The sequence below is a fragment of the Siniperca chuatsi genome, linkage group LG13 (assembly GCF_020085105.1).
Source record: "Siniperca chuatsi isolate FFG_IHB_CAS linkage group LG13, ASM2008510v1, whole genome shotgun sequence".
Classification (NCBI taxonomy): Eukaryota; Metazoa; Chordata; class Actinopteri; order Centrarchiformes; family Sinipercidae; genus Siniperca; species Siniperca chuatsi.
Window position 1 is genome coordinate 3,437,886 of NC_058054.1, and position 26,431 is coordinate 3,464,316.

The window sequence follows — 26,431 nt, forward strand, 5'->3', positions numbered from 1 at the left end:
GGGCAGTTTGGCTGCAGCTCTGAGGATCTGAGCACAACATCCCACAACACACACACTCTGTTACTATCTCCATCCTCCGCTGTCCGCTGCTTTCCTTCCTCACATCCTTCCTCTTTGATTTTAGCTGGACGACTTTCACATCCACCGTCGCTCCATTGTTTTATCAGACAGACGGAGATGTTCTTTTCCCCCTGACTTAAAAAAAAAAGTTATTTTTACATTTTAGAAATGATAATATTTGCCCCCCGATTTAGCAAAGAGCGGATGCAGGAGACATCACAGTGTTTGACTCTGTGGGAACTGTTGTGTTTGTGGTCATCGAGGTATCCTGAATATGTGGCCAGTGGACTTTATTCATTCCTGTGGGGACATGGGGATGCTCTGGCAGCAAAATGGTCACAGAGTAAGAAGAATTTTGCAAGAACAAAGTAAATATAATAAAATAACTCACTTTCAGTTTAAAATCTGCAGACCTCATTGTGTGGAACTGATTGGGATCAGGGACTAAGACATATTATTTAATGTGAATCAGCCACGTGTGCTCAAAACCTGGTGAGTATTGCTACTGATAATAATCCCAGATCAGTGCACTATCATTTCCAACATTAGGACGTATTGCATTGCTACAAGATTAATAACACAAAGTAGCCGTTCTGTCCGAATTTGTCCAAATCATCAGCTGAATCACAAAGTGAGATTGCAAGACCGGAGTGTCCCATCTCTACAGCTTCAGATGCTAAAGATTTGCCTTGTTACCCAAAAGAAATTGTGGTTTAAGGTAAAGTTACTTCTCCTTCTACAAGAAACAACACATTAAAATGTATTAAGCTTTTGAAACTTTCAACAGTCCAAACTGTCTTTTAACCACCTTTGTCCATAACAAACTGAACTCAGCAGCATCATAAGTCTTGTCATCGGTGGTGCAAAGGATCACAGGTCAGTCAGGATGGTAAACTTGGTGGTGCTATGTGGAGTTTAGTGACATTCAAGGATTCAAGCTCAAATTAATTCAGCGAACATGGAGAGATCTAAAGCAGAGTAAGCTAAAAGCACCCAGCTTGAGAGGTGTAGAGGTTGGTGGTGAGTCGCAGCTCGCTGCTTCAGGCACGGGTGTTGCAGTTTTATGACAATTAGCTGTTTGGCCCTGTTTCATTGGCATTGTGGGTAATGAGACACACATGTCCCCCTTTAAACAGAAGCTGGTTTGAGTTTGTGAAGAAAGCAGAAAGTGAACAGTGGTTTTGCTTTCACTGTTAATGACTAAATAACAACATAAAATATGAGAATTCTTAGTTTACCTCCATCATTGTTGCCATAAGTATCAACTGATCAACTTGAGTAGCTGGCCTTTTCCAAAAGACACACCCTCAGAAAAATGGTACACGACCCCAAACATCCCTGTATCACCACGGGATACTGTCAGCTTTCTGCAGAAACATGATTTCATTTTGAAGTAGAAACCTTATTCTCTTAATCAGTGGAAGAGATTCAGAGAAACCTGGTTTCTCCTGCGGGTGATTGTAGGTGCTTAACTAGACTTCTAACAGGGTTTTTGATGATAATTCAGGAATATTTGCTCAGTATAAAGACAACGGTGTGCTCTCGTCCTACAGAGCAGTGTCACTGCAGCATCTTATATCACTAATACACTTAAAATATCTTAATCCTGGTTCAAAAATATGATAGGGGCCTTAATGGGTAGTTTTATATAAATACAGGTTTACAGTGACCACTTTACTGTTATACATGTAAACACATGATTTGATCTCTGCCATGAACCCAGTTTCTTCTGTGCATTCAGGCTTAGTCACTTTTAAGGTCATTTCAGTGAAGTTTTGACCTGAATACACCGACTGAGTAGAATAACTCCCGTGTGTTGCTATTGAAATGTGAAAAACCAGCAGCTCTGTGCGTGCGCAGTCTCACCTCACATGTTCCCTCGTCGCTCTGAGTTGCCTTCGTCCTTCTGTTCAGGGCACAGAAACTCTTTTGTCTGGCAGGATGTTGGTCAGTGGGAAGAATATGCACCACGGTGCGCACAGCGAGGCGTAAACACAAACATGTCATATTGTCATTGGAGAAGGCCCTGAGCTTCACAATGCTGCCATTCTCTTCACGGAGACGTATCCCTGCTACAGATCTGCTTTGTGTTTGTTCTTATCCCACCGATTCCTGGTACTTTTCCTGCTGCAACAAGAACATTTCCCTCGAGGGTTCAGCAGTCTCTTCTCTTCTTACGTTTCAAAAAGATAATTTTGCATATCCTTCTTGAACTTGTATTTTTCAAACTGTGCCACAGACTTTTCAGCCAGTTCTGAGGGCCTGGAGTTTATGAAAACACTTAATTTACCACAGAATCTGTAACTTCAAGAAAAAGATAAACACCAATTTGTTTGCTTGGTTTTTCCATGACAGCAGCAGCACATGAAGCCATGCAGGCCAGAGCGGACAAAACACAGACCACAGTCGTGACCTTTAACTGTTGTCTCAGCTTAAACACAACCTGATGGTTTACTGTCTGTTAGTACAGAGTAAATGACACACTGAGCCTCCCAAGACACACACTGTAAGGGTTGTAAAGGTTAATGCAAAAATGTTTTAAAAAAACATAATTTCAAAGCTTTTTTTTTTAGCAATAAAAGAGTATCTTGCCCATAAGTTGGTATATATATATATATATATATATATATATATGATATATATATATACATGATATATACATGTATAAATATACTGTATGTTGCATCATGACCTTTAACAATAAATAGTTTTATAACACCCAGCGACGTGTCAGCAACAGGTGTAGCAGACCCACACAAATTTAAATGAACTAATTTATCCATTTATGCCTGGATTTTGTAAAACCGAAATATTCTTTTTAATGAATGAAAAATATCTGATGTGTTTGAGTATTACTGTCCTGCTTTTGTTTGACCCCAAATCAGTGAGAGTGACACTTTTAAACCTTGGTTTTACTTTTTGTCAGAGTTTTACTACCTCTGAGTTGTTAATCAGCTGTTAATTGTTACCCTCGAGCAAGGCACTAAAGTCCCAGCTGCACCCGTGGAGCTGCAGCTGAGTGAAGCAGGATAATGCTGCAAAAAATGTGTAAATGCTCTTTTATGCATCTTCCCTGATACATAAAAGGTTAGTTTGAAAAAATCGCTTTCATTTGATTTATTTGATACTTGGGCCAGAGAGTGATCCAGTCTCAGACTCCTGTTCTGCTCTCTTAAAGAGACAGATTAAAGGCGGGGTATATGACTCTGGAGAAATGCAACACCATGACAAGTACCATGATATAGAGCGAAAAACGACACTGCAAGTAATGTAACAAACGTTAGCTAGGTTGTGGGTTAGCAAACTGTTGCTACAGTTGCTGCTGTGAAGCTAACAGCCAGAGAGGACGAGACGGTTTCCCAGAGCAGCACAGCAGCTCCAGACAGCGATACTCACAACTCTCCTGCTGCTATAGCTAACATCACAACAACAGCAGATCTTGGCAAACTAGAAAGTCAGCTGAATGTCCGCGGGCAAGTCATTTCACGTCGCCTGACACACAGATCATGGCTGGAATAGTGTTGTGTGGCTCGGTCCGAGCCTCTTTGTTTGTTTCCCATTTACAGAGCCAGGGCTGTGTACAAACACCAGAGTTTTTTTCAGAGCGCACACAGAACGGACAGCTGGCGGGCCGTGAGGAGATATTTGCTGAATTTGACAAAAAGACGTGAATCGAATACCCCACCTTTAACATTAGTAGAACACCTGAAACAACTGGCATTTTAAACAGAAATGTTCACATTCTCTTTACGCCCCACTTGTTATCTCGTGATGGCCACATGATAAAAACTTTAGTGGAACTGATTCCCTCCAAAACCAGAGAGAACACATCATGGTTGCATGTTATTTTCTAAGTTTTCTAGTAGCTTAAAACTTAAAAAATTCTGATTTTGTGTTTGATCTGTGAGGGAATGTCTGACGCTCAGTGATTATCTCTTAACCCCTCTGCTTTGATACGTGGTGTTAAAGCAGAGCGAAGTGCTGCAGCTCCCTCTGGTCTGCTGCTGTGGGTGATGGATGTGTGAGGCTGTGAATAATTGCAGGGCGGAGCGGTGTTTTTCCTGAGGGCTGCTGCCTGGCTGTGTGGGCTGACTTCTGAGTGAACGTCGGGATGGAGGCTGTTCAGGGTTCATAGTGCACTGTTGGGGGCCCAACATGGAACCCTGATCAAACAAAAGTCAATTATTAAATTGTATAGAATAATTTTAAAAACAAATCTCACTTTATGGATTATATTTACCCCACCCATCTTCAGTGGTTCAGTACTGCTTAATACAGACTCATTGTTTTGTTTTTTTTACTGATTTTTACTGCAAAAAATGCAGATTAAAAAGAAGAAAAAAAAGAAGCACTACAGTTACAGTAAACAAAGTCCTCTTGCAACAGTAGTAGCTCAGAAAAACCTTTTGATGGTGGAAAGTGGAGAGAAACAAGGAAAGGAAACCAAACTAGCTGCTGGTTATGTTCTCTAAGAGACAAAAAACAATAACAGGCTAATTTGCAGAGTGTTTGTGCTTGAAAATGTATGGAAACCCTGGATTTATGTGCTATTTTATTTTAGATTATTTTAGACAAAATAATCTCAACTCAAAGTTCAATTTACTAGCTTTTTTCTAAGCTTTCAACCACATCTGACTAGGACTGCAACTAATAATAATTTTCATTATCAATTCATGTGCTGATTATTTTCTGGGTTGGTTGATTAATTGTTTTGTCTATAAAATGTCAGAAAATGGTAAAAAAAAAAAAGAAAAAGCCTGTCATAATATCACACAGCCCAAGGTAAAAAGTTGCCGTTAATTTTCTGTCGATCGACTAATAGATTAATTGACTAATCGTTTCAGCTTTACATCTCACAGTCTTCATCAGCAAATGGAACTTCATCATGTGTCATCAAGTGACCTAAGTTGTGGAAGCTCTGAAAAAACTAGTTCAGTGGACCTTTTGAGTTGAAATTAACTCTTCACATATTGTTAACATGCACAAACCAGCAGTTGTGCTTGAAACTTGACAAACGCAACAAACTAGAAACTTATTACAGCCAGGTTTCAAGCTCGTAAAGTTGTGTGTGTGTGTTTGATACCTAAAGCTAGATTTTGGGTGGAGGATCACTTTAACACTGAGCCAAAGTCCTGCCCAGCTGCCACAGTACGTGGTCTGGTTCACAATGATCTCTGACACACACACGCGCACACACACACACACACACACACACACACATATTTCTGCTGTTGGTCCCCCCAAAAACACCAAAGCCATCTCCGAGTGGGCCCTCGTAAAACATGTAACATGGCAGCACCCCCACCCATACAGAAACAGGTCACTTCGTGGTGTGTGTGTGTGTGTGTGTGTGTGTGTGTGTGTGTGTGTGTGTGTGTGTGTGTGAGAAAAAGAGCTATAAAGAGTTAGCTGGCACTTTCAGGCGAGGCAGGAAGCTTTCTCGTCAGATTTAGGGATTGTGGGTAATCAGATCCAGGCAGAGGGAGGCGAATGAAACAGGAGCTGGTATAAAAGAAGAGGAGGAGGAAGAAACCAGCTCTAACAAGGCATCTGCTCATTAATGCTCATGAATGCCACTTTGCGTTTTCACTGATGCGGACACCTGCCTGCGTCGAGCCACATGATTTTAATGGAAACCCCCCTGTTGTGTTTTTGCTGCAGATTTCAGCAAGAACTCGTTCTGAACCGCCAACGAAGAAACTCCTGGAAAACCTCCAAACTTTTACTGCGCACAGCAAGTGCCACCATGGCAGGTTTTCTCCTAGATAATTTTACGACCCTATACCCTGCCTTTGGTCTGGGTCTATTTTTACTGGTTTGGGCCTCTTAGTTCCAATGAAGGCAAATCTTAATGCTGCAGCATACAATGATATTTTAGAACAGTGTTCTTCCAACTTTGTCAGCAGTTTGTGTTTGTCCCTTTCCTGTTTCAACATGACAGTGCCCCCGTGCACAAAGCCAGCTCCATAAAGAAATGGTTTTCCCAGTTTGGTGTGGAAGAACTGGACTGGCCTGCACAGAGCCCTGACCTCAACCCTGTCTAACAGCCAACGCCAGCTGTGAGCCAACCTTATTACCCAACATCAGTGTTGGACCTCACTGATGCTCTTTTGTCTGAATGGGAGTAAATTTTTGCAGCCAGGTCCAACATCTGGAGGAAAGACTGAAACCAGAAGAGGCTGTCACAGCAGCACACGCCCATGGTTTTAGAATGAGATGTTTAAGTAGGCTATCACGCATGGGTATCATTTTCAGGTGTCCACATACTTTTGTCATGTATGTCCACACCATTGTTTCCATGCTACATCAAACTTCTTGTATCATTTAAACCCTCCATTCTGGTAAATCTAGTTTGCCTTGCTTTTTCTGGGTTTATTCCTTTGTATGTCCAAGATTTTAAAGGAAACCTTTTAATACTGTGTCTTAATTGCCCTAAATACACAGTATACACACTGCAAAAATGTGCATTTTATGGCTTTTGAGTCTTGAAGCCAAAAGTTGTCAAAATTCAAGCAGCTGCACAAGAACTTTGCCCAAATAATATAAAATGAATATAATTTTGACAGAACAATATCACCTCAAAGTATCTGTTCTGGAGCTTTTGATCATATTGGATGATCTTCCTCAGCAGATGGGTTTTGACCAGCTGTTATGGAACTGTAGGTGTTAAATTTCTAGGTTTTTGGGCTCAAAAGTTCCAAAGTTTATTCTTGATCAAAAAAAAAAACCTTGAGGTCCGTTTAGTAATTGTTTTGGATCTTTTCAATTAGATACAATGTTTTTATTTAGATCAGGAAATATCTGATCATTGAAAAGACTGCATATCTGACCAGACAGTCAATGCCAGCTTTCGGTAGTTTTTGAATCTCACCACAGAAACATTTTGGTCTGTTCCAGAAAAGTTTTGAGATTTGATACTCAGCCCTAGTTTCTAATAAAAAAGAATCTCATACTGACTAGTTTTAAGATGCTGCTACTTGTTTCTAGAAAATGTCTAAATGTCAAACTGCATTATAAAACACTGGGATTATCTCACATTTTTGAAAGACTTTTCCAACACAAAATTAAGATTTTAGAGTTCATATTGTTTTGACTGGCTGCCGTTGTGTCCAAAACAGCCCAGATTTGACTGAATTACAAAGCTCTGAGGGCATTATTCTGCACAGCCAACAGCCCCCAACCCAGCAGTTTGTCCCTGACCTGCTGACCCCAGAGGTGCGCATGAGGTCAAACTCAAGACTCTCCAGCCTTGTTAATTACTCAGGCATCTGGGGTCACAAAAGCCCTGCAGCAAAGCCCTGCAAAAACATACCTGAGAGGTTTTCTCTTGAGATTTGGTTGGATTTATCTGCGTCTGCTGCACTGTGAGATTAATAATTTGACTAAACTGTGACCAAAGGAAGGAATGCATCACAGCAAAGGAAGAGAGCATGATGGGAAGGAATCTAGCCATGTTTGTTTTAGGTGTAACGGGAGACGAGCAGTTATTTAAACCTGAACATTTCTTAGTTTGTGACTAACATCAGAATTTGTTTTTGTGTTTTATTGCCTCGCATTAATTAGAGCTGATCTGTTTTGCATTACTTACATAACAGTTTTAATTTCATGAACATAGCAAGATTAGTGCAGTCACGCATGTGTTTGGGGAGAGAGCTCCAGAGGGAGGAGGCCCTGACAGCCCAGGTCCGGTGCTTGGTCCTGGATGGTGTGGACAGGAGGTACGCGTCAGATGAACAGAGGCTGCAGGAAGGAGTCTGGTGGTGGAGAAGGTCGGTGAGGCAGGAAGGGGCGTAGTTATGGAGGGCTTTGTGAGTGAAGAGAAGTTGAATCCATTGTGAGACAGTGGAGGCTCTTTAGGAACGCCACAGGTGTCTGGGCTCATATAGAAAACCATGTGTGGGTGTTTTGTGTGTAAATGTCGACCTTATGGTGACCCTGGATGAAAGATCAGGGCATCACCAAAGTGATTCATCGTTTTGGGAAATGAATGTTTCTACCAAATTTTACGGCAATTCATCCAGTAGTTGTTGAGATATTTCACTTTGGACCAAAGTGTTACACTGACACACCCACATCTCTAAAGTCAGTCTGCTAGTGTGGCTGAAAAATTCACATTTTGAGTGTGTGACTAATTGACTTGTTAAGTTTGAATATTTCTGGCACTGAAGGACAACCCTGGCGGACTTTAGTGCATTCCAGTCCATTTTAACAACAAGTTATTTAATCTTAGTCTTCTTTAAATTTTTTTAAACAAGCAGGTAGTTTGTTGAGATCATTTTACTTTTTCCAGTGAAAACGTTCTCAGTTCTGAATACCAGGTTAAATGACTTGTGTAGATGGATATTTTTTTCTCTTTCATTGCGTTTTACTTCTCGTCTCAGTTTCTCCTCCCCACTCAGAAACTCTTTCACTCTCTAACAGAGTCTGCGGCTCTGCTCCTCCATACAAAAGGCCTGGGTGAGGTCCAGAGCTGTGAGGGCAGTTTGTCCAACATGCTCAGTCGCTCTGCTGAAGACTCCCTTCTTCCTGCCTGTGGGGGGTTTTACCTTGGGTGGCAAAACAGCATGTGGAGAGCCAGGGATTAGTACAAAGACAGGGTGCTGTTTAGTTGTATATATATATGTGTGTGTGTGTGTGTGTGTCCTAGTTTGGATAAATTGGCAAGCAGCCAGAGGTCTTTTAAATGAGTTACATTTAGAAGGCCCTTTCAGATTTGGCCGTGACTATAGTCTAAGCTATTTGAGTTACACACACCAAGCCCTTTAAAGTAAGATCCAATCCCTTTGAGAAAGTTTGACCCACTGTTGGAAAGATCTGTAGTTGTGTTGGAATTTACTGTTTCTCTTCGGCTGTAATGAAGACCCCCAAAACAGGGGCCTAAGATTCAAGTCTTAACTTGACTGTTCTAACTTACTTAAAAGTGCTGCAAGCAAAGATAGTCAGCTATGGGGAAGAGTTTTCCTGCTATCTCCTGAACTAGCACATAAGTACATTAAAGCTGCACTGAGCAATTTTGGAGCGGGAGGGGGCAAAAAGACACTGAAAAGACACTGAGAAAGTCCCTGAAACACATCCCTGAGATATCAATGACCTATCTAGTTTTTAAGACAACGTAAGGATAAAACACAAAGGACATAAATATGTCAAATATAAAGAAGCAATGAGTGAAAAATTAAAAACAATTAAAAAAATAAAAGTTAAAAAAAAACAAAATCAGAGCTTTGTTTTACTTGGCTTTTGTTGGTTTTACAAAAGTTAGGATGAAGTACTATTACAAACACTCAAAGACTCAAGCTTTAAAGCTACATTCATTGAATTTTGGCCACTAGGTGGCAGAAGTTGACAGATGCACAAAATGGCACAAAGCAGACGAAGAGGGCAGTTCTTCCAGGACAAACTGCGCTAAAGCTTCCAGATCTTTTGTTGGAAGCAGATAGTGAAAGGATTGAAAGTAGGGACCAGTGGAAAAATCACTTCCGAGATGTTTCTCTTGTTCATTGAGGGGGAGGAAAGAAAGCAACAGAAATCTGGTCTCAATTTGGAGAAACAAAAGCACTAACCGTTCCACTGGTGTGAGATAAACCGATAATAAACCGATAATTTCCTCCATGTTCTCGGTTGTTAATGCTAACTATACCAAGGTGTCATAATTAAAATGACAATGACATGTTGATGTTTAAAAATGCTACAAACAGCAGCTTAAAAAGAAGCTGATGACCTGAACCATAAATGGCTGCTCACAACCATCTCTGACATGTGGAGTGTCTAAACTGCAGCCCGTTCTGTCATAACATCTGTCCACATGTGCAACGCGGTCACGTCTCAAGCTATAGCCAGACGCCCTGAGAGTTTACATTATCTCCGTTCCTGTTTTCTGTCCATCAGAAATGTGCCACTGACTCGAGGGATATGACCGATCATGCTGCACAGCTGATGCATGACATTCAAGTTCAGCTTTATTTATAAATCACAGCTAAAAGCAAGCAGCGCTGCCCAAAAGACGATTGATTGTTTAGCACCTTTTAAACTGTCCTCATCCAACATGCATGGTATCCCTTTTTTTAGCACAAACTCAGCTATAAGTTTCTCATTTCATCAGTTTAACAAAGTATAAAGCTGCCAGGAACCCAAAATACAACTAGTCTTTAGCCATAATCACTCCAAATATTGTTATTGAACAGTTTTAGGTTGTAAAAAAAATAAATTGTAATACAGTCTACTAACATGTAAAGTGATTTTATCCCAACTCATTGTTGTACCTTTTTCATTGAAAGTCACCTGTAAATCACTGAAAATAGTAATAATTCAACTTAAATTGTATTTTAATTTTTTTTGATGGGCTACATAAATGAACTGTGTGGAAGCCCCACAACAACACTTTCAACAGCTTTTGTCAACATGATATATAAATAGTTATTACTATAAATAAAACATGCTCAGTGTGTTCACTAATGAATAGACGGCCTCCTGCCTACTCTCATAGTTACTTAAAAACTGTGAAAATCTGAAGGTGGATATTCAAATCTCCATTATGATAGAAATCTAATCCGCACAACAAACAGTTTTAATACCTCAACTCTGTATGTTAGATTTTACTTTGGTTTAGAATGAACTCCATTCAAGATATATATATTTTTTTGTTGGAATTTGGCCTTCTAATGATCTCCAACGTCTGCTTTCTGCTTTAGGATGTAAAAAGTTGAAATCTCTCACTTAACTGGAAAGGAAACAAAGAACATTTCTGCTTTATTAGATTAGTTTCCAGTGGTGATGCAGGAGAGATAGAGCGTGGATGTTTTTTACAGTGTCGCGACTATATGGTATAATCCTCAGGCCTCTGAACCACCATAACGCCCCAGGAGGAGGATATGCTGTAATGTAGTCCGTCTGTATGCTACCCACTGCCTCTTTTCCAGTAGAATTCCCTCAGTCTGCTGTCAGTTCATGTAACATGCACATGCAATATATAAAACAAGCCTCTAATTTGTTTTCAAGGTGCTCTTTATGTATCAGCGATCTGTACTTTGATTGTGGGGTTGTTCATGGAAGACAGTGGTGCTACCTTAAACTTGTGTCCGATTCAAATGTCACCCGATGAGCGGAAGCTGTCTTTGCTTCAAATGCTTCAAATTGACCTAATTGGACAGATACGAGGGATTCTTTATTGATGGGAGCTGAGTAAAGACCAGATGTTGATAATCTGCACATTGTTTTCTTGATTAATATATCAGTCGTTCAGTTTATAAAAGGTCCCTTACAATTTCGCAGAGCCCAAGTTGATCTATTCATTTTGCCTGTTTTGTTCGACCAGCAGTCCAAAGCTGAAACATATTGAGTTAAGTATCATACAAAATGAAGAGAAGCAGCAAATCCTCACTTTGAGGAAGCTTAAACCAGAAAATATTTGAATGTTTTGCTCAAAAAAATGACTCGAACAATGAAACGTTTCCCAAAATAGTTGCTGATTAATCTTCTAATCAACTAATCACTTAGTTGACTAATCATCGCCTTCCTTGTCTGTTCAGCTGCTGTGGCTTCTGCTCACTGCCTTGGTGCTCTCTTTATTGTTCTTTGATGCCTCTTTATTGCAAGCAAACTGGAAGCAAAAAACACATCACTTTCTGTGCTGCAGGAAAAGCAGCCTCAATATTCTCCAGGCGTTTCTAACATTTCAGTTTACAGCACTTCTGCTGTGAAAACCCTCCCTGTGACTGCCCTATGGGGAGCCACCCAGCCATTATCCAAATGAAGAGTTTTGTTCTTAAAATGAATCCCACCTACTGTCATAAAATGTTTACAGAAGTGAAAAGCAACACTCATTTGAAAAAAAAGCTAACATTTAAGAAGCCATATAGTGGATTTTAAAACAAATGCCTGCGCTCTACTCAACTCCACATCACTTGTGACCATTAACTAAGACATTCTCTGGTGTTTTAGAGTTTTGTATTTTCTTAACTTCGATTCAATTTACTTGCAGACACTTAGTACTAGCATTATCTGGTAATGTAGTTGAATGTGTAGATTGGTTTTAAAAAGGCTGCACTGAAATATGGTCAGAAGGAACTATATGATTTGTAATAAACAGAATAAAACATGAAAAACCACTAGTATGCTCCTTTTAAAAACAGCCATTCTCATTGTTTTTTCAAACCTTTATTCCTTTATTCAAGTCAACAGAGCTGTTGTTGTAGTTATTGTGTATGCTTATGGCCACCAGCATATCTTCTAAAGGTCTTGGTGTGTGTTTTTAATTGTGAAGGACACCTCTGCTGTGAAGCGTCCTGTTTGTGTTGAATAATGTGTCTTTTGGGGTCTAATCTAATGCTCTCGAGTTGCTCTCAGTGTCTGTGTAATGGGTCTTCAGGTTAATAATTAACGTGGCCAGCCTGAACGCTGGTGTGGCTGTGGGTTGCCAGGTTCATGTTTAATGTCCCTGAGAGGTTTGTGAGGGCTTTCGTCAGGCATCACGCTGTTTGTTTCTGCAGGGGAGAAATATGACTTAACAGCAGTTTCGGTGGTTGATTTTTAGATGATTTTCCTTGTAACTATTTGGCTTGTAGACAGAAAAGATGAAGATTGTTCATAATGTGATATAACACACAAACTACAAACCTGTTTCAGTCTAAGAGTCAACAAAAAAAACAACATTACAAATTAAAACAAAGTTGTTACAGACCCCCAGAATCCATCCCAGTCTGCTGCCAGACTGTATGAGACGCTCAGATAATAATGAATGGAAAAATGTCTCCAAAGCAGTCAGTCGGTGTGTAAACAAAGCCTGCAGTGGGATGAGAGTGACGCTGGACACCAGTGATTACGGATCAGGCTGATGAAGCTTGTCAGGTGGTTTGACAAGCACAATCATAGTCATCACCACAGTGAATGGAGAACAGCTGTTTTAAATGTCGGCTCTGTCGAGTGTAGAGCTTATAGTGTATACAGCCAAAACCCTGAATGGTACCATCACTGTCAGTAAAATCATGTGTCATGGTGTTACTATACAGAACTGCAGCCAATGGTTCTGATGGGTCCTCGCCACTTAAATAGTAATATTCTGTGAAGAAACCTGTACTTAAATTTATAGAAGTCTTTCATAACTCTACAGGGGTAGAAGTATCTTTCATTTCATTGGTTCAAACTTTTTTTCTGCCATGCCCACTTTGTGAAGCAAACAAAATCCATGTCCTAAACCAATTTAATTTCTATCATCCTTTAACAATTTTGGGAAAATTTGTACCACAATACCTGAAGCTTAATTCTATTTAATTGAAATAACATTATCAAGAATATGAACTGCATGTTTCCGTTAGTTACTGTTATGCAAATGGAAAAGTTAAAGCAGCGGTGATTGGTGATTTCTGCCCACTTGGGGGCAGCGGAACAAGCCCTAAACACAAAATTCATATATTATCATCTTATAAAGTTGATGTGGCTAACATGTTAGCAGACAGATGCCTCTTTACACATCTAGCAAACACAGACAACATTAGCATTAACATTTCGTCTACTATTAGCTCCTGAACTAAAACAGAACTAAAGCAGATATACATTAAATCTGCATTAAGCAATTTTTGAAAATCTGTCCATCTTGTACTTTACATGTTTCGCTGTCTGACTAAATCTTGTTCTCTTGTTAGCCTCTTGATAGCTTGCCATGTGAGTATTCTTGTTTGTTTATTGTTTATAAGTTCCACTACACAGTTTTCTCCCGTCATGCGTCACCACCCTACAATGCCTCTATGCAGTTCTGGAGAACAAGATGAAGGTGTTCCCATCATATTGATCTTCATGTGTGGCTTTGAGGCCTGTTGGTGTGTTGTTGCATTCTGGATTTCATTCATAGGCAACAATCAGTAGATGACAGCTATGGCAGCCAGTACACAGCTAATTAGCAGTGTCCAGTGCGCCATCTAGTGGTTAGGTTTTGGAACATGTACCCTGAGTATTTCCCATGATGCTGTCAGCTACATGTGAAAACGGCGTGCGTCTGTGTGGTTCAATCATGAGTCATCAACACCTAATTCACCTCTGACCCAGTTCGTTGTGAGTAAGCGATAGTTTAAACCTGCAGCAGGCGTTTATTCAACAACCTGCAGGCAAAGACACTCACTCCCCTTAAATAAAGACACGCTCCACCCACACACAGTTTTCAGATGTTTTGACGAACTGAGGTCAAACTTTTCTCTGCTCTAATCAAAAGTCTGAAAAGATGCTGGAGGCTGTCAAAGACCAGATGACACAAGATGGGTCTGTCTGAATGCTGGACTGATAGTTGCCTTTCAAATCACTGTAGAAATAAAAACCAGGTTTCAAACATTCATTATTATTTATGAAACATGAAAAATAATAAAATGTTGATTCTGAAATTACTACTCAAGCACTTTTAAGCCTATATAACTTATTTATTGCAGCGATCTACATCCTAAAACATTTGAAACATATAGGAGCCATGTTTATTTGGGTTGTATTGCCACTGCTAGTTCTACTGCTACTGGTGTTACTACTATAGCTGCTTCTCTTACTGCAGTTATTACTTCCAGTACTGTGACTACTGTTATGGCTACTGCTACAACATCTGCCACTACTACAGAAAACACTTACACATCAACTGTTCTGCCCAGTCCAATTCAGTATTGTACATATCCATCAGTATACTTCTGTTTATAGTAATGCCATCTGTACATAATGTCCATAGTATCACTTGTAAAATATTTTCATAATACTGCTCTATCTGCATTTATGCACACACTTTATATCCTGCACTTGCTTACTGCACTTCTGGTTAGACGTCAACTGCATTTCGATGCCTTGTACTTGTACATGTGAAATGACAATAAAGTTGAATCTAATCTAATAATAATAAGAAAAGTAATATCATTATTTTCAAAGACAAGAAGAAGAAGATGAAAAAATGATATGAAATAATTATATTGCGATTCTCTATTACCCCTGTGGGGAAATAATTGTTCTCATGTCCCTCTCTACAGGGAGGCCAGTGCCATGCTCAAGATCACTTTAGATGATAGTATACTTACCACTTGTGTGTTTTATTCCCCCTCAGTGGAGAGAGCGGCGCTGGGAAAACAGAAAGCACCAAGCTGATCCTGAAGTTCCTGTCGGCCATGAGCCAGCACTCCCTGGAGGTATCGTCCAGAGACAGGACGTCACATGTGGAGGAGGCGCTGCTGGAGAGCAGGTAATTATTAATGTTATTTATGGTTAACTATTTTAGATGGCAACAGTTTAATTGCCAGAGAACCCTGATTAATGATCCTGCTCCTTCTCTCACTCCACAGTCCCATCATGGAGGCCTTTGGAAACGCCAAGACAGTCTACAACAACAACTCCAGCCGCTTTGGGAAGTTTGTCCAGCTGCATTTCAGCCAGAAGGGCAACATCCAGGGAGGCAGAATCGTTGACTGTATCCTTTAAAACCCACTCAGTGTTAAGTGGCTGCCACTTCCTTTCAACTGCTCATTTCCTACTCAGGAAGGAAGTACTTGAAGGGGTTGGCAAAGCAGCCTTCAAGGGTAAAGATATGCAGAGCGCCACGGACAAGGTAGAGCCACCTTCTAACATTTTATATGAGAACTGTGAGTCCTTTATAAGGAAGATGAGGACCACAGCTGGTGAGGGACAGCTAGTCAGTGTAGAGGGCTCAAAAATGATTAATTATTTTATTTCTTTGCTGCTTATTTATAATCATTAGCAAACAAACTGTGACAGTAAGAAGTTTTTTTTTGTAGCATTTGTTTTATTTTTGCTGCCTTTGTGAAGCACTGTAGCGTGCTCTATAAATAAAGATTATTATTAATATTATTATTTGATGGTGTCAGTCATACAAATCCCAATCCATTTCTAATCTGTTGTTTGCTCGTGTAAATGGAAGTTACTACATGCATAACCCTGGTGTTCAGCTTGGAAGGTCAACAGGATAGCTAACTAGCTTGTTTAGCTCAGCTAGTAGCTATCTAATACGGTTAGTATAAACTTGGAAAGTCAGGTGTAAGCCAACTAGCTGGCAAACAGTGTGGCTCCATTTGCTTTGCTTGAGTTGTTCTGTTTGTAGAACATTAGCAGAATCATTTTGGCAGCCACGGCAGTCATGCAGTCTCCAACTGTTATGCACCTTGACAGACACTTTTCTGACCGCAGACCTCTTAGAAAAGGTGAGTGTCCTTCCTCCTACTAAGTCTATAATTGCATTTAAGATTGTGTTTAAAGTGACACTCTATCAAAATCTATCGTCAAACCTCCTGTAAACCTTAACGGTCGCTGTTAAAAGCTTCATCCTTAATCAAGAGAAGCTCTCGGTGGTGACAACTTCATGGTGTAGAAAAAACTTCTACACAATACACTTCTAATCTGTTTGTTCCAACACTCATCACTTTCTGAGCTTCTGAAGCTTGAAGGAAGGTGACAGTGCAGAAAAGAAGTGGATTATGCTGCGAGAGTGGTTTGAAAGGCCACAGCATGAAGGATAAAACTACAAATATTTTACAGACACATTTCACACTGGCGGAGTGGTGTGCTTAATGCACAAAAGATATATTCTGGTTGGAGCACCACTTTAAGACTGTGCAAGCATGTTCGTGTTGATATGAATGTGAGTACTTAAAAGCAGCACTTCTGTTTCCCTACAGAATCGAGTGGTCCGGCAGAACCCAGGGGAGAGAAACTACCACATCTTCTACGCCCTGTTAGCAGGAACCAACACCCAGCAGAGAGGCAAGTCGCACTGAACTAAACTTAATACAAAATAAAGAATAACAATATCAAAAAGCATATTATCTTCAAAGTGATAAATGCAAAACATAATTCGGACACTAATAATAGCACAGGGTATTATAATAGCAGAGTTTACAGCTGTAATGGTCCATACAGGACAGAATGACAATTTAAAGATAATAAAACAGTAATATGAATAGTGACAAGCATATAAGCAGAAAAGGTAACTGTGCATTTGTATGTGTGCTTGTTTGTGGTGTTGCAGAGGCGTTCGGGTTGACCCACCCTGACAGCTACCATTACCTGAGACAGTCCAGCTGCCTCGCTGACAAGACAATCAACGACAACGGCATTTTTCAGGATGTTCTGGTACACAGGACACAACTGGCTTCTTCACTAAAAATTGACCTTTAAATTCACACATACATACATTCACCACATTCACTCATTTAAGTGCAATTGCTTTCCAGACATATTAATCTAGGCATTACTTTTTGATAAATTGTTTAGTTTATGAAATGTCAAAAATGACAAATGTCTCAACAATGGTTTGAATTAAGTATGTGAATTTGTATTGTTTTTTTTTTTTAAATAATTAGTCACTAGCATGTTATATATTGTATTCAAAAACATTTGATTTGGTCAAGTCTAAAGTGTTTTCCCATATATTCACATGCATTTAAATGTGTAAAAGCTGTACATATTTAGCCATTTCCCACATATATTTACAATTATTATATTTCTGTATGGGACTCATTGATTCATTTTTTCATAACCATAAATCAGAGTAAGAAACTCTCTGAATATTTGATCCTGGTGAGACTGAAAAGTGAAACCGCTGCTGCCAAACCCAAACCACCACATACGTAACTTCAAGTCAGTCCAAACCTCCAAAATACCCCAAAAGACTAATCAGCTGCTGAAGACAGATTGTAACTAACAGCAGCTTTCAGAGATATTTTCAGTCTAGACCCAAAAGAAACAAAATCAGCTGGCAAAGAATTCGACATGAATCCATCAGAGGCCACCTGCCTGCAGCGAGAACATGAAGCTGCGACCTGTTTTCATCAACTTCGTCTTTATGTGTTTGTGGTTCCCAGAATTCCATGCGAACGATGCAGTTCACAGAGGAGAACATTGGGGAGATCCTGCGCCTCCTGGCCGGTATCCTCCACGCAGGGAACATCGAGTTCATGACGGCCGGAGGAGCGCAAGTCTCCTCCAAGTCAGGTCAGAGAGTTTCTTTTCACTTTCCACACCTTCCTTTTCCTTTTGTTTTCCTGCCAGGGTGAGACTGTCCTCACAGGAAAAAAGACATCATTAGTTATTTGTCCAAATGCATAAAATGACCTACAGTATGTTTACATTAACATGACCAGGACCTCTAGTGGTCATGGGAATTATGACAGTTGTTTGTCAGGAACAAAGGCATAGGTAGCGTGACTTTGTTAGTAGCAGCGCAAAACACTGAACAATTTCATTTTTATTTTCATTCATTTAACTATGTTTGTGATCATTTTTCCGTCCTTTCTTTTAAAGCAAAAAAAAAAAACCAGTAAAAAAAAAAATGCAAAAAAAAGGGTAGCAATTAAAAATGTAACTTGTGCACTATTGCACAGTATTAAAGTACTGAATAAAAAAAAAAAGTTTTTAAGTATGATTGGGTCAAAAGAGCATGCAACTTAGACACCAGAGACCGCTGTTTGTTTATTTCCTGCTGACGCTGGTTCTCTTTCTTTCTGCCCTTTCCTCCCTCTCTCCTCACAGACAGTGAAAACCTCAGTCTATCAGGGTTTTTTTTTTTCTATATTGTGTTTTTTCTATTTTCTAGTTTTTCTATGTCTCTGGACCTACTGAGACGTTTGGTAACATGTTTCACACAGCATGTTGGAAGACTAATCCTTCAAAGTAAAACATCCACAGTTCGGTGAACAAACTCGCCAAGGATGTTAGCTGTCATTGACATTCTCTCTGGATGTTACAACTTTACTTTCTGTGGCACAGAGAGGTTTGGCCTTTGTGTAAACGGTCTCGTTGGCCCCCAAGGTCGCTTTATCACCGGACTGAACAAATGAAAATGTGTTTAATATTCAAGAGTCAAAGGTCACGCTTGAAAAGGTGGCGACAGCAGTTATTGATTATTGAAAAGGCCAGCGTGGTGCTGGTTTGCCTCCTGTGATTTTACTGGATGAATGAGAAGTAGGATGATGCTGAAAAAAAAAAAAAATGTGATCAGCAGAACCTTCCTGCTTAAATAAATAAATTAGATTAGAATTGAAAGCAGGATGTTACAAGCAGACATCTTTAGCTGTTGGCTTTAAAATTAGTTTTAAAATGAAAATCATCTCTGAACATCTCTGATGATGAGGTTTGTGTGTTCTTTACATCAGCAGCTCTCAGCCGGACGTCTGACCTCCTGGGGCTGAACTCAGATCAGCTGGCAGAGGTCCTGACCCATCGGTCCATGATCCTCAGGGGCGAGGAGATCTCCACACCGCTCACTGTGGAACAGGTCAGTAAACCTGTAATGATCTCTGCAAACTAACTTCTACATTTCAGCTCACGCACCTGTTAATGTGTTTATAGACTCCCAGTGAACACTGTTTTTGTGATATTTTTCAGGCAAAATCTGGGCTAAATTTGGTGACATATATATCTATCCTGGTTATATATAACAGTAGTAGTTATATGTAATCTGACTGTATAAAAAAACTTAAAAAACTTTCACTTTACATCCAAATGGAGCTCAATTTTTTTTATCTGTAAATCTGTATAAATGGTTAGGTCATTTTATTAATCCCCAGAGAGGAAATATACAGGTCACAGTAGGCAACATATGACAGACATAATGCCACGACAGTAGTAACACTAACGCACAAACTCACACTTATTCCAAGAGGACATTAGTGGAGCATTAGTGTATCCTACACATCCCATAATGCAACTCTAAATCTTGCCTGCCTGGTAAATGCCTATTTCTTTCAAACACCCCTAGATTGTAACGCAAGCTTTCTATTACAAATTTTCAGTCTCCAAGCTTAATTAGAAATGACATCATCATTTTCTGAGACTTGACAAAGCTCCTCATCACACATCACACGCTTTGCTCCCATCATAATTACCTCGACCACTAGAGGTCGCATCCCACAATAAACGTAAACATGGGTCGTAATAAGCTGCTTGCACAGACGATCTATATGGATGTTTTATGGAGTAGTACGAACCATGACTAGAAAACTGATCTTAATGTGTAAAATCGGCAGAGTTTCTCTTTGGTTGCAAAATTAAACAACAAAAAGTCCCATGTTGTATAATATGCAGATGACTGAGTAACACAGTAGATTATTTGGAAAAGATAGAAAAGAAAGCTAACTATTGAGGCTCATTTTAGAACCTGGACCTGGTTATTTCAACTTCCTGTATGATGAGAGAAGGGTTGCAAGCAATGACTATTTGCATTGTTGGTTAATCTGGCAATTGGTTTTTTTTTTCGATTAACTGATGAATCATCAGTCTAAAAATGTCAGAAGATTCCTCATCTCAAGTTCCCAGAGCCCAAGGTGATGTCTTCAGATGTCTTGTTTTGTCTGACCAACAGTCCAAAACCCAAATATATTCAGTTAACATTGATGTAAAACAGAGAAAAGCAGCACATTTGAGAAGGGAATGGAAAATACTTTCATTATCAAACTTGCTCAGTTAATCTTACCTCGATCGTTTCAGGTGTAGGTCAGAATGAGAAGTTTTTGCTTGTAAGTGTTTAATTAACATTTTGCCTGAAATATAGTAGTATAATATGATGGTGTAAAATAAATCAAGCATGACTGAATACTTTTCTGAAACCGTAATAGCTTTTTGTTTATTCTGACTTTTCAATAATCTTCAAACCACTGATTATAAGAAATGTGTTGGTTAGTTGTACTCCAGTGACATTTGCCCTGCTCCTCTGCAGGCGGTGGACTCCAGAGACTCCATGGCCATGGCACTTTATTCTCAGTGTTTCAACTGGATCATCCGCAAGCTCAACAACCGCATCAGGGGCAAAGAAGACTTCAAATCCATCAGCATCCTGGACATCTTTGGATTTGAGAACTTTGAGGTGTGTTTGAAGCAGAGGAAAGATTCACCATTCACCAATGCACTTTTAGCACCATTAGCCACATACGTACTAACCAGACAATAAACTAAATAATGAGGAGAAAATAAAAACTCAGGGATTCCATTGCTTTCTAGCTCTTTATGTGTATCTGATATGAACCCAAATGACAATAAAGTTTATTAAATTTAACTGAATTAAATTAAATTCAAATCCCTCTCACAAGCACGCTCAATTAAACTCAACAGTATGACCTTTTATTCTCCCTTTCCCAAGTATTTTAATCAGATTTTAATTGTTAATGAAGAAATCGGTAAATACACCTCAGGGGTTTGGTGTTTTTCAGTTCATTAACTCTCCGTCTGTGCTTTCTGTGTCTGTTCCCCACAGGTCAACCGCTTTGAGCAGTTCAACATCAACTATGCAAATGAGAAGCTTCAGGAATATTTTAACAAGCACATTTTCTCCCTGGAGCAACTTGAATACAACAAGTAGGTGGAGGTTGTTTACTCGTGATGGATCGTTTTGTTTTCCACTCCAAAAGTCTGTCATCTGATGTTACTATTACTTTAGCCAGAATGTTGTTTTCCACCAAGCCTTTAAAGTCTAACTTAACATTTTTATGCTATTACATGCCAGCTAATCTTGCCTACAAAGGCAGACAACAACAGTAACGTTTATCTTAAAAGGGGTTTAAAGTTTTCAGGCTGCGCAGACAAACTGTGTAACAGATATATAATGGTAATGCCTTCATTTTATGCTTTATAGGCTTATTAGTTCAACATTTCCCAAAAGATAATTACCATAGCGCATACATGATACCTAAAAGATGTGGACACTAGGCTACTCTCTGCTTTTGGACAATTTCAGGGAAAATCAATTAATCTAATTGTATACATTTAAAAATGTGATTTAAGTGTGTCTTAACCAAATCATGTTAACTCTTCTAAAGTTAGAGGCTGAAATGGCAACTAGTTTAGATTTAGCTACTCCTGTTTATATGAGATAACAAAATAACTTACAAAGGTGTAGGTTTATCAAACTTTTTATTGTTCAATCGCAGAAAACAGGGCGAAGTAAGTCAATTTCGCTTAAGCCAAGGCTAGCGGTCGCTATCTCTTCTAGCTGTCTAGACAGAAATATTCTATGGTAAAACAAATGTCAAAAAGTCAAATTTTGGTAGTTGCTACACTTTGGCTTTGTCGCAGTAATGTTTCTCACAGCCCTCGGTCTCACTCTTTAACACTGCTTTGCACTGGCTAACCTAGCATGGAAAATCAGAACCCTGCAGATTGTAGCCTGCCAAGTAGCCTGTTATGATTTCACATATATACAAAACATCATTTCATCATTTCCTAGAGCAGTGTACAGTCTGACCAAATTGTTACCTGATGTTTTTCAATATTTAGAAAACACAGCTGATGAGGTCATCAGCCTGAAGGCAGTCAGTCCAAACCTCCACCAACTATTTTGTAATTTGCAAATCTGCAGCCCCCGAAACTGTCTTGGCTGTGTTTGTTTGTCCTCTTGGTTTGATGTTTATGGATAAAACAGCACAAGAATGCCATGCGGTTAGCTGGAAGTCCCGATTACAGGACTTTCCTACCTGCACACGAGCAAACATGAGGGTCTTCCCTAAAAAATTAAACTTGTCCAATGTAATCAGGTGATTGTTGGACCAAAAGCTATCTGTTCATCACAGTCCAGATATCACTATTTGAAAAATCTCTAAAACAAGTAGTCAGGGGTGCAAACATTCCTGGTGGAGGTGAAATATTTCCTCTTTGCTGGCAGAGGTCCACTGAAAGACTCGAATAATACGTCCTTCTCTGATGTCCTTGTCTTCATTTGCTGTTGTAAATTCTCTCTGACCCCCGTTGTGGTTGTTTTTGGCTGCTTCCTGCAGGGAAGGCCTGGTTTGGGTCGACATCAACTGGATGGACAACGGAGAGTGTCTGGATCTGATCGAGAAGGTATGCGGGTGATTCAAAGCTCCTGCTCGACTTGAGAACTGTTGAGTTATGCACAGAAGGAAGTAGGATGATGATGCTGTTTATGATAAAGAGTGTTTCTGTGATATCTTTTAACACAACTATTTCTATAAAGCCTTGTTGCAGGTAAGATTAGTTATAACTTAGTTATAAATAATAAGATGATGATGATTTTGATGAGATACTTTGTTCAGGATGCAGTGGAGATGACATTACTTCTAATATTTAGCTGAAAGCAAAGTTTTTGGACATGTTTTATAACAAGAGGGAACAGAAAAAAATGCATTTGGGAGATAAACATTTAAAATGCTGATTCTATAATAAAATAACAATAGAGATCAGAATAGGCAAGTCAAGAATAAAAAGAGTAAAAAGGTCTGTGATGATGACAGTGGTGAGGATAAGTAAGATTATGATGATGATCTGTCTCTGTTTCCATAGAAACTGGGTCTCCTGGCACTGATGAATGAGGAGAGTCACTTCCCCAAAGCCACAGACGACACCTTACTGGAGAAACTCCACAGCCAGCACTCAGTACGTCTCCATCGAACGCATTTCAGTTGACCTTTTCACCTGTCAACATTTTTTTTAAGAATCAGAATCAAGTTTATTGCCAAGTAGGTTTACACATACAAGGAATTTGCTTTGGTATTTTGGTGCTTAACAATAAACATAGTAAGTAGAAAACATAAAGAAAGATAAAGTACTGCAAGTCGAGAAGCATAAATAGAAAATTGACAGTAGATTCTGCTTCACATCCAGTCACTTTATCTCATTTACCTTCACAACTCAGGAGCATCTCATCAGTAGCTGTTGTCAGTTATTTCTCTGATGGCAGAGTGACTATGGACACAAAATAATGTCAGTGTTTGAGTGAATACACTGAGCGGCAGTTTTCCTGCCTAATTAACACCAGACAGAAGCTCAGTGAAAAGGTTTAGAATTAAGAGAGGAGGAAGCTAATAGTGTGAAGATTTCTACCAACTGAAAAAATGACAATGAATGGGAAAAGGATATCAAGTCATCACCATTAGGACTTTCTGAATTCATATTAGCCCTAGTAGCCCGTCACTCATCACAGATGAACGAAGTCATTGACATTTATATATTTCATAATTATTTTGTTATTATAAAGTTATATTCTGTGTAAGTGGTCTTGGAAAAACTTCCTCAGCTCCAGTGAACCAGTAAGATTATTTTGTCATCCACTGCAGCAAAATAATGTCTCTCATTTACATTATTCATGTATTCGGAGTTCATTTTTTGTCCACCGCCATTATTAGCCTCAATAAATTAAACTCTTGTCTTTTTCAGTCATTGTGGCCATTTTCTAAACGAATGATGTGTCATAAAAATAATCCAGGTACTAATGTACATGGGTATTAGAAGATTAAGCTGCTGTCCACACTCAGGTGCTTTGTTATCAAGGAAAAACAGAAGCCAGGGAAAGGTCACGCCATTGTTTGCTGGAAATAATGTTACAAACAATCTGAACCTCAGGATTCACACAACTGCATATCTGTTTCTCCCATCATGGTCTGAGACCAGGCTAACATGTTACAAATGAAATCAGGAACCTTTCACACTGCATGCTATGGTAAAAGTAATAGCTACAGGTACATATTTAATGTTGTTAGCATCTGTTGCTAACGGGATACTGATCCCTGTTAGTAAATTCTGGCCAACAGCCGTGAATAGTTCTTGGCTTTTGAATCTGGAGCAAACAGCTTGACTTGATTTAAACGCTGATGTGATTGCAAGCAGTAAAGAGGTAGAAGACTTTAATTTGAATAAATATGATGGCTTGTAAATATTTCAATAAATATTTTCTTGGCTGTGCTCTTAGTGAAGCTTTACAGCCTCATTAAACAGGATCGTATAAAAGACTATTTGATACATCAAATCAGAGACATGAAGACTGTTAAAATGGGTTTGAAAGGGCAACTGTGGGAGTCGGTTCTTTACTCAGAAAAAGTTTACAGTGTGTTTGTTTTTTTGTTCGTAGAGACTCGTTTGCTTATTTTACAACATTATTAGGAGCAAATAATTCTCCCAGTTTCATGCAGGTATGATTTCGGTCAACAGTTGATCAGCTCGTCGTAGAAGGAATTGCAGATGTGATTTGTAATCATCTGAAGTCTGCCTCTTTCTCTGTGACTGTGATGTTGTTGGTGATATTGCAGAGGAGCAAGGAGTGTTTGTCAAAAGTAATTAAACAGTTTCCTTTCTCTCACGGCAGAAAAACTCTTTCTATGTGAAACCACGTGTTGCTGTGCACTACTTTGGAGTCAAGCACTATGCAGGAGAGGTAAAACCCTAATATCTGTGCTGCCCATGTATTTTTTATTTTAGTATGGTTTTGTGTAAAACAACATAGTATTGCTTAAAAAAATATAGATACGGCTTATTGTTCTTTTTTTTCCTTACCAATTTTCACCAATAATACTTTAAACTGATCAGTTTAAACTGAATACCTGCAGGAAGGAAAACACGTCCAGGTGCTGCATCTCTTTTCTTTGTTCCTATAAAAATCTCTGACGCCCCCCTGTGGCTCGTTGCAGGTGGTGTACGATGTGAGGGGGATGTTGGAGAAGAACAGAGACACTTTCAGAGATGACATCCTCAACCTGCTGAGGGAGAGCAGGTAGGTTGTAGCATTTCTAACTCTTTGAAGGAGAGGATTATGAACTCTAAATCTACTGTTGTAATTTACATATGAAAAAGACCAAGAATTCAAACTGAAAACCTTCTTTCACTTATGAGGTAACTTCCCGTTTATACCTGCTGAGCTCAATTTTAGCTGTACCAGTACAGATGAAATTGTGAATACATTTCCCATTCCTAAAATAAGTGGTGCTTTTTCAGAATAAATGTATTATAATTTGAGTTCATCATTCTCCTCTGTGCACAGCTCTGCAGCCTCACCTGGCTGTTAAAATCTGTTGAAAATTTGCAGTCTGCACCTTTCACAGCTATTTTTGTCAAGCAATAATCAAAACTGAAAAGTATAAAGGTTTTTGTTACTTTAAGAATTGCACACAAACCTGATTTTTACAAAACCTCCAGAAATACTGTAATAACTCACTTTGATGTGATTGTTGTAGAGACTTAAATATCATATTGATTGAAACGTTTGTTCACTTTTTTTGTGTTTTGGAATACATAAAAATATAATAATTTTCTTAAGTCCATCCATAGTGTGACTAAATTGACAATTATGTAAATGGTGTACACCATGAGTATGGTGCATTATCAGTGACACTTGTGTAACAACTGTTTTAACTGCACTTATACTGTTAAATTATAAAGCTCTTGTGCTGTACTGCATCTGTTTCCCCACTTCATTTAATTTAATGTTCAGACTCAGCATATTTCACAGCATGTGTATCCTAACTGTTTCTCGTTGTTTCGAAAGGTTGGACTTTGTCTACGATCTGTTTGAGCATGTATTGAGCCGAAACAAACAGGACACTCTGAAGACCAGCTCCAAGCACAGACGGCCCACAGTCAGCTCCCAGTTTAAGGTAAGTCACAAATAAACAGCACTGTTGAGTCT

General features: G+C 39.2%; 1 protein-coding gene across 2 annotated transcripts in view; it reads left to right on the forward strand.

Moving 5' to 3' along the window:
- Positions 1 to 26,431, forward strand: part of myo10 (myosin X) — a 140,305-nt gene that overhangs the window by 73,041 nt on the left and 40,833 nt on the right. The window contains exons 5-18 of one of the 2 annotated variants that reach the window (XM_044218489.1): positions 15,122 to 15,256; positions 15,357 to 15,481; positions 16,216 to 16,229; positions 16,704 to 16,788; positions 17,054 to 17,157; positions 17,889 to 18,018; positions 19,179 to 19,300; positions 20,741 to 20,887; positions 21,275 to 21,375; positions 22,791 to 22,857; positions 23,317 to 23,409; positions 25,115 to 25,183; positions 25,437 to 25,519; positions 26,291 to 26,399. In XM_044218489.1, coding sequence (XP_044074424.1) covers positions 15,122 to 15,256; positions 15,357 to 15,481; positions 16,216 to 16,229; positions 16,704 to 16,788; positions 17,054 to 17,157; positions 17,889 to 18,018; positions 19,179 to 19,300; positions 20,741 to 20,887; positions 21,275 to 21,375; positions 22,791 to 22,857; positions 23,317 to 23,409; positions 25,115 to 25,183; positions 25,437 to 25,519; positions 26,291 to 26,399 — 1,384 coding nt within the window. The remainder of the gene's footprint in view (positions 1 to 15,121; positions 15,257 to 15,356; positions 15,482 to 16,215; positions 16,230 to 16,703; positions 16,789 to 17,053; positions 17,158 to 17,888; positions 18,019 to 19,178; positions 19,301 to 20,740; positions 20,888 to 21,274; positions 21,376 to 22,790; positions 22,858 to 23,316; positions 23,410 to 25,114; positions 25,184 to 25,436; positions 25,520 to 26,290; positions 26,400 to 26,431) is intronic. The other variant, XM_044218490.1, reaches the window with a different exon arrangement.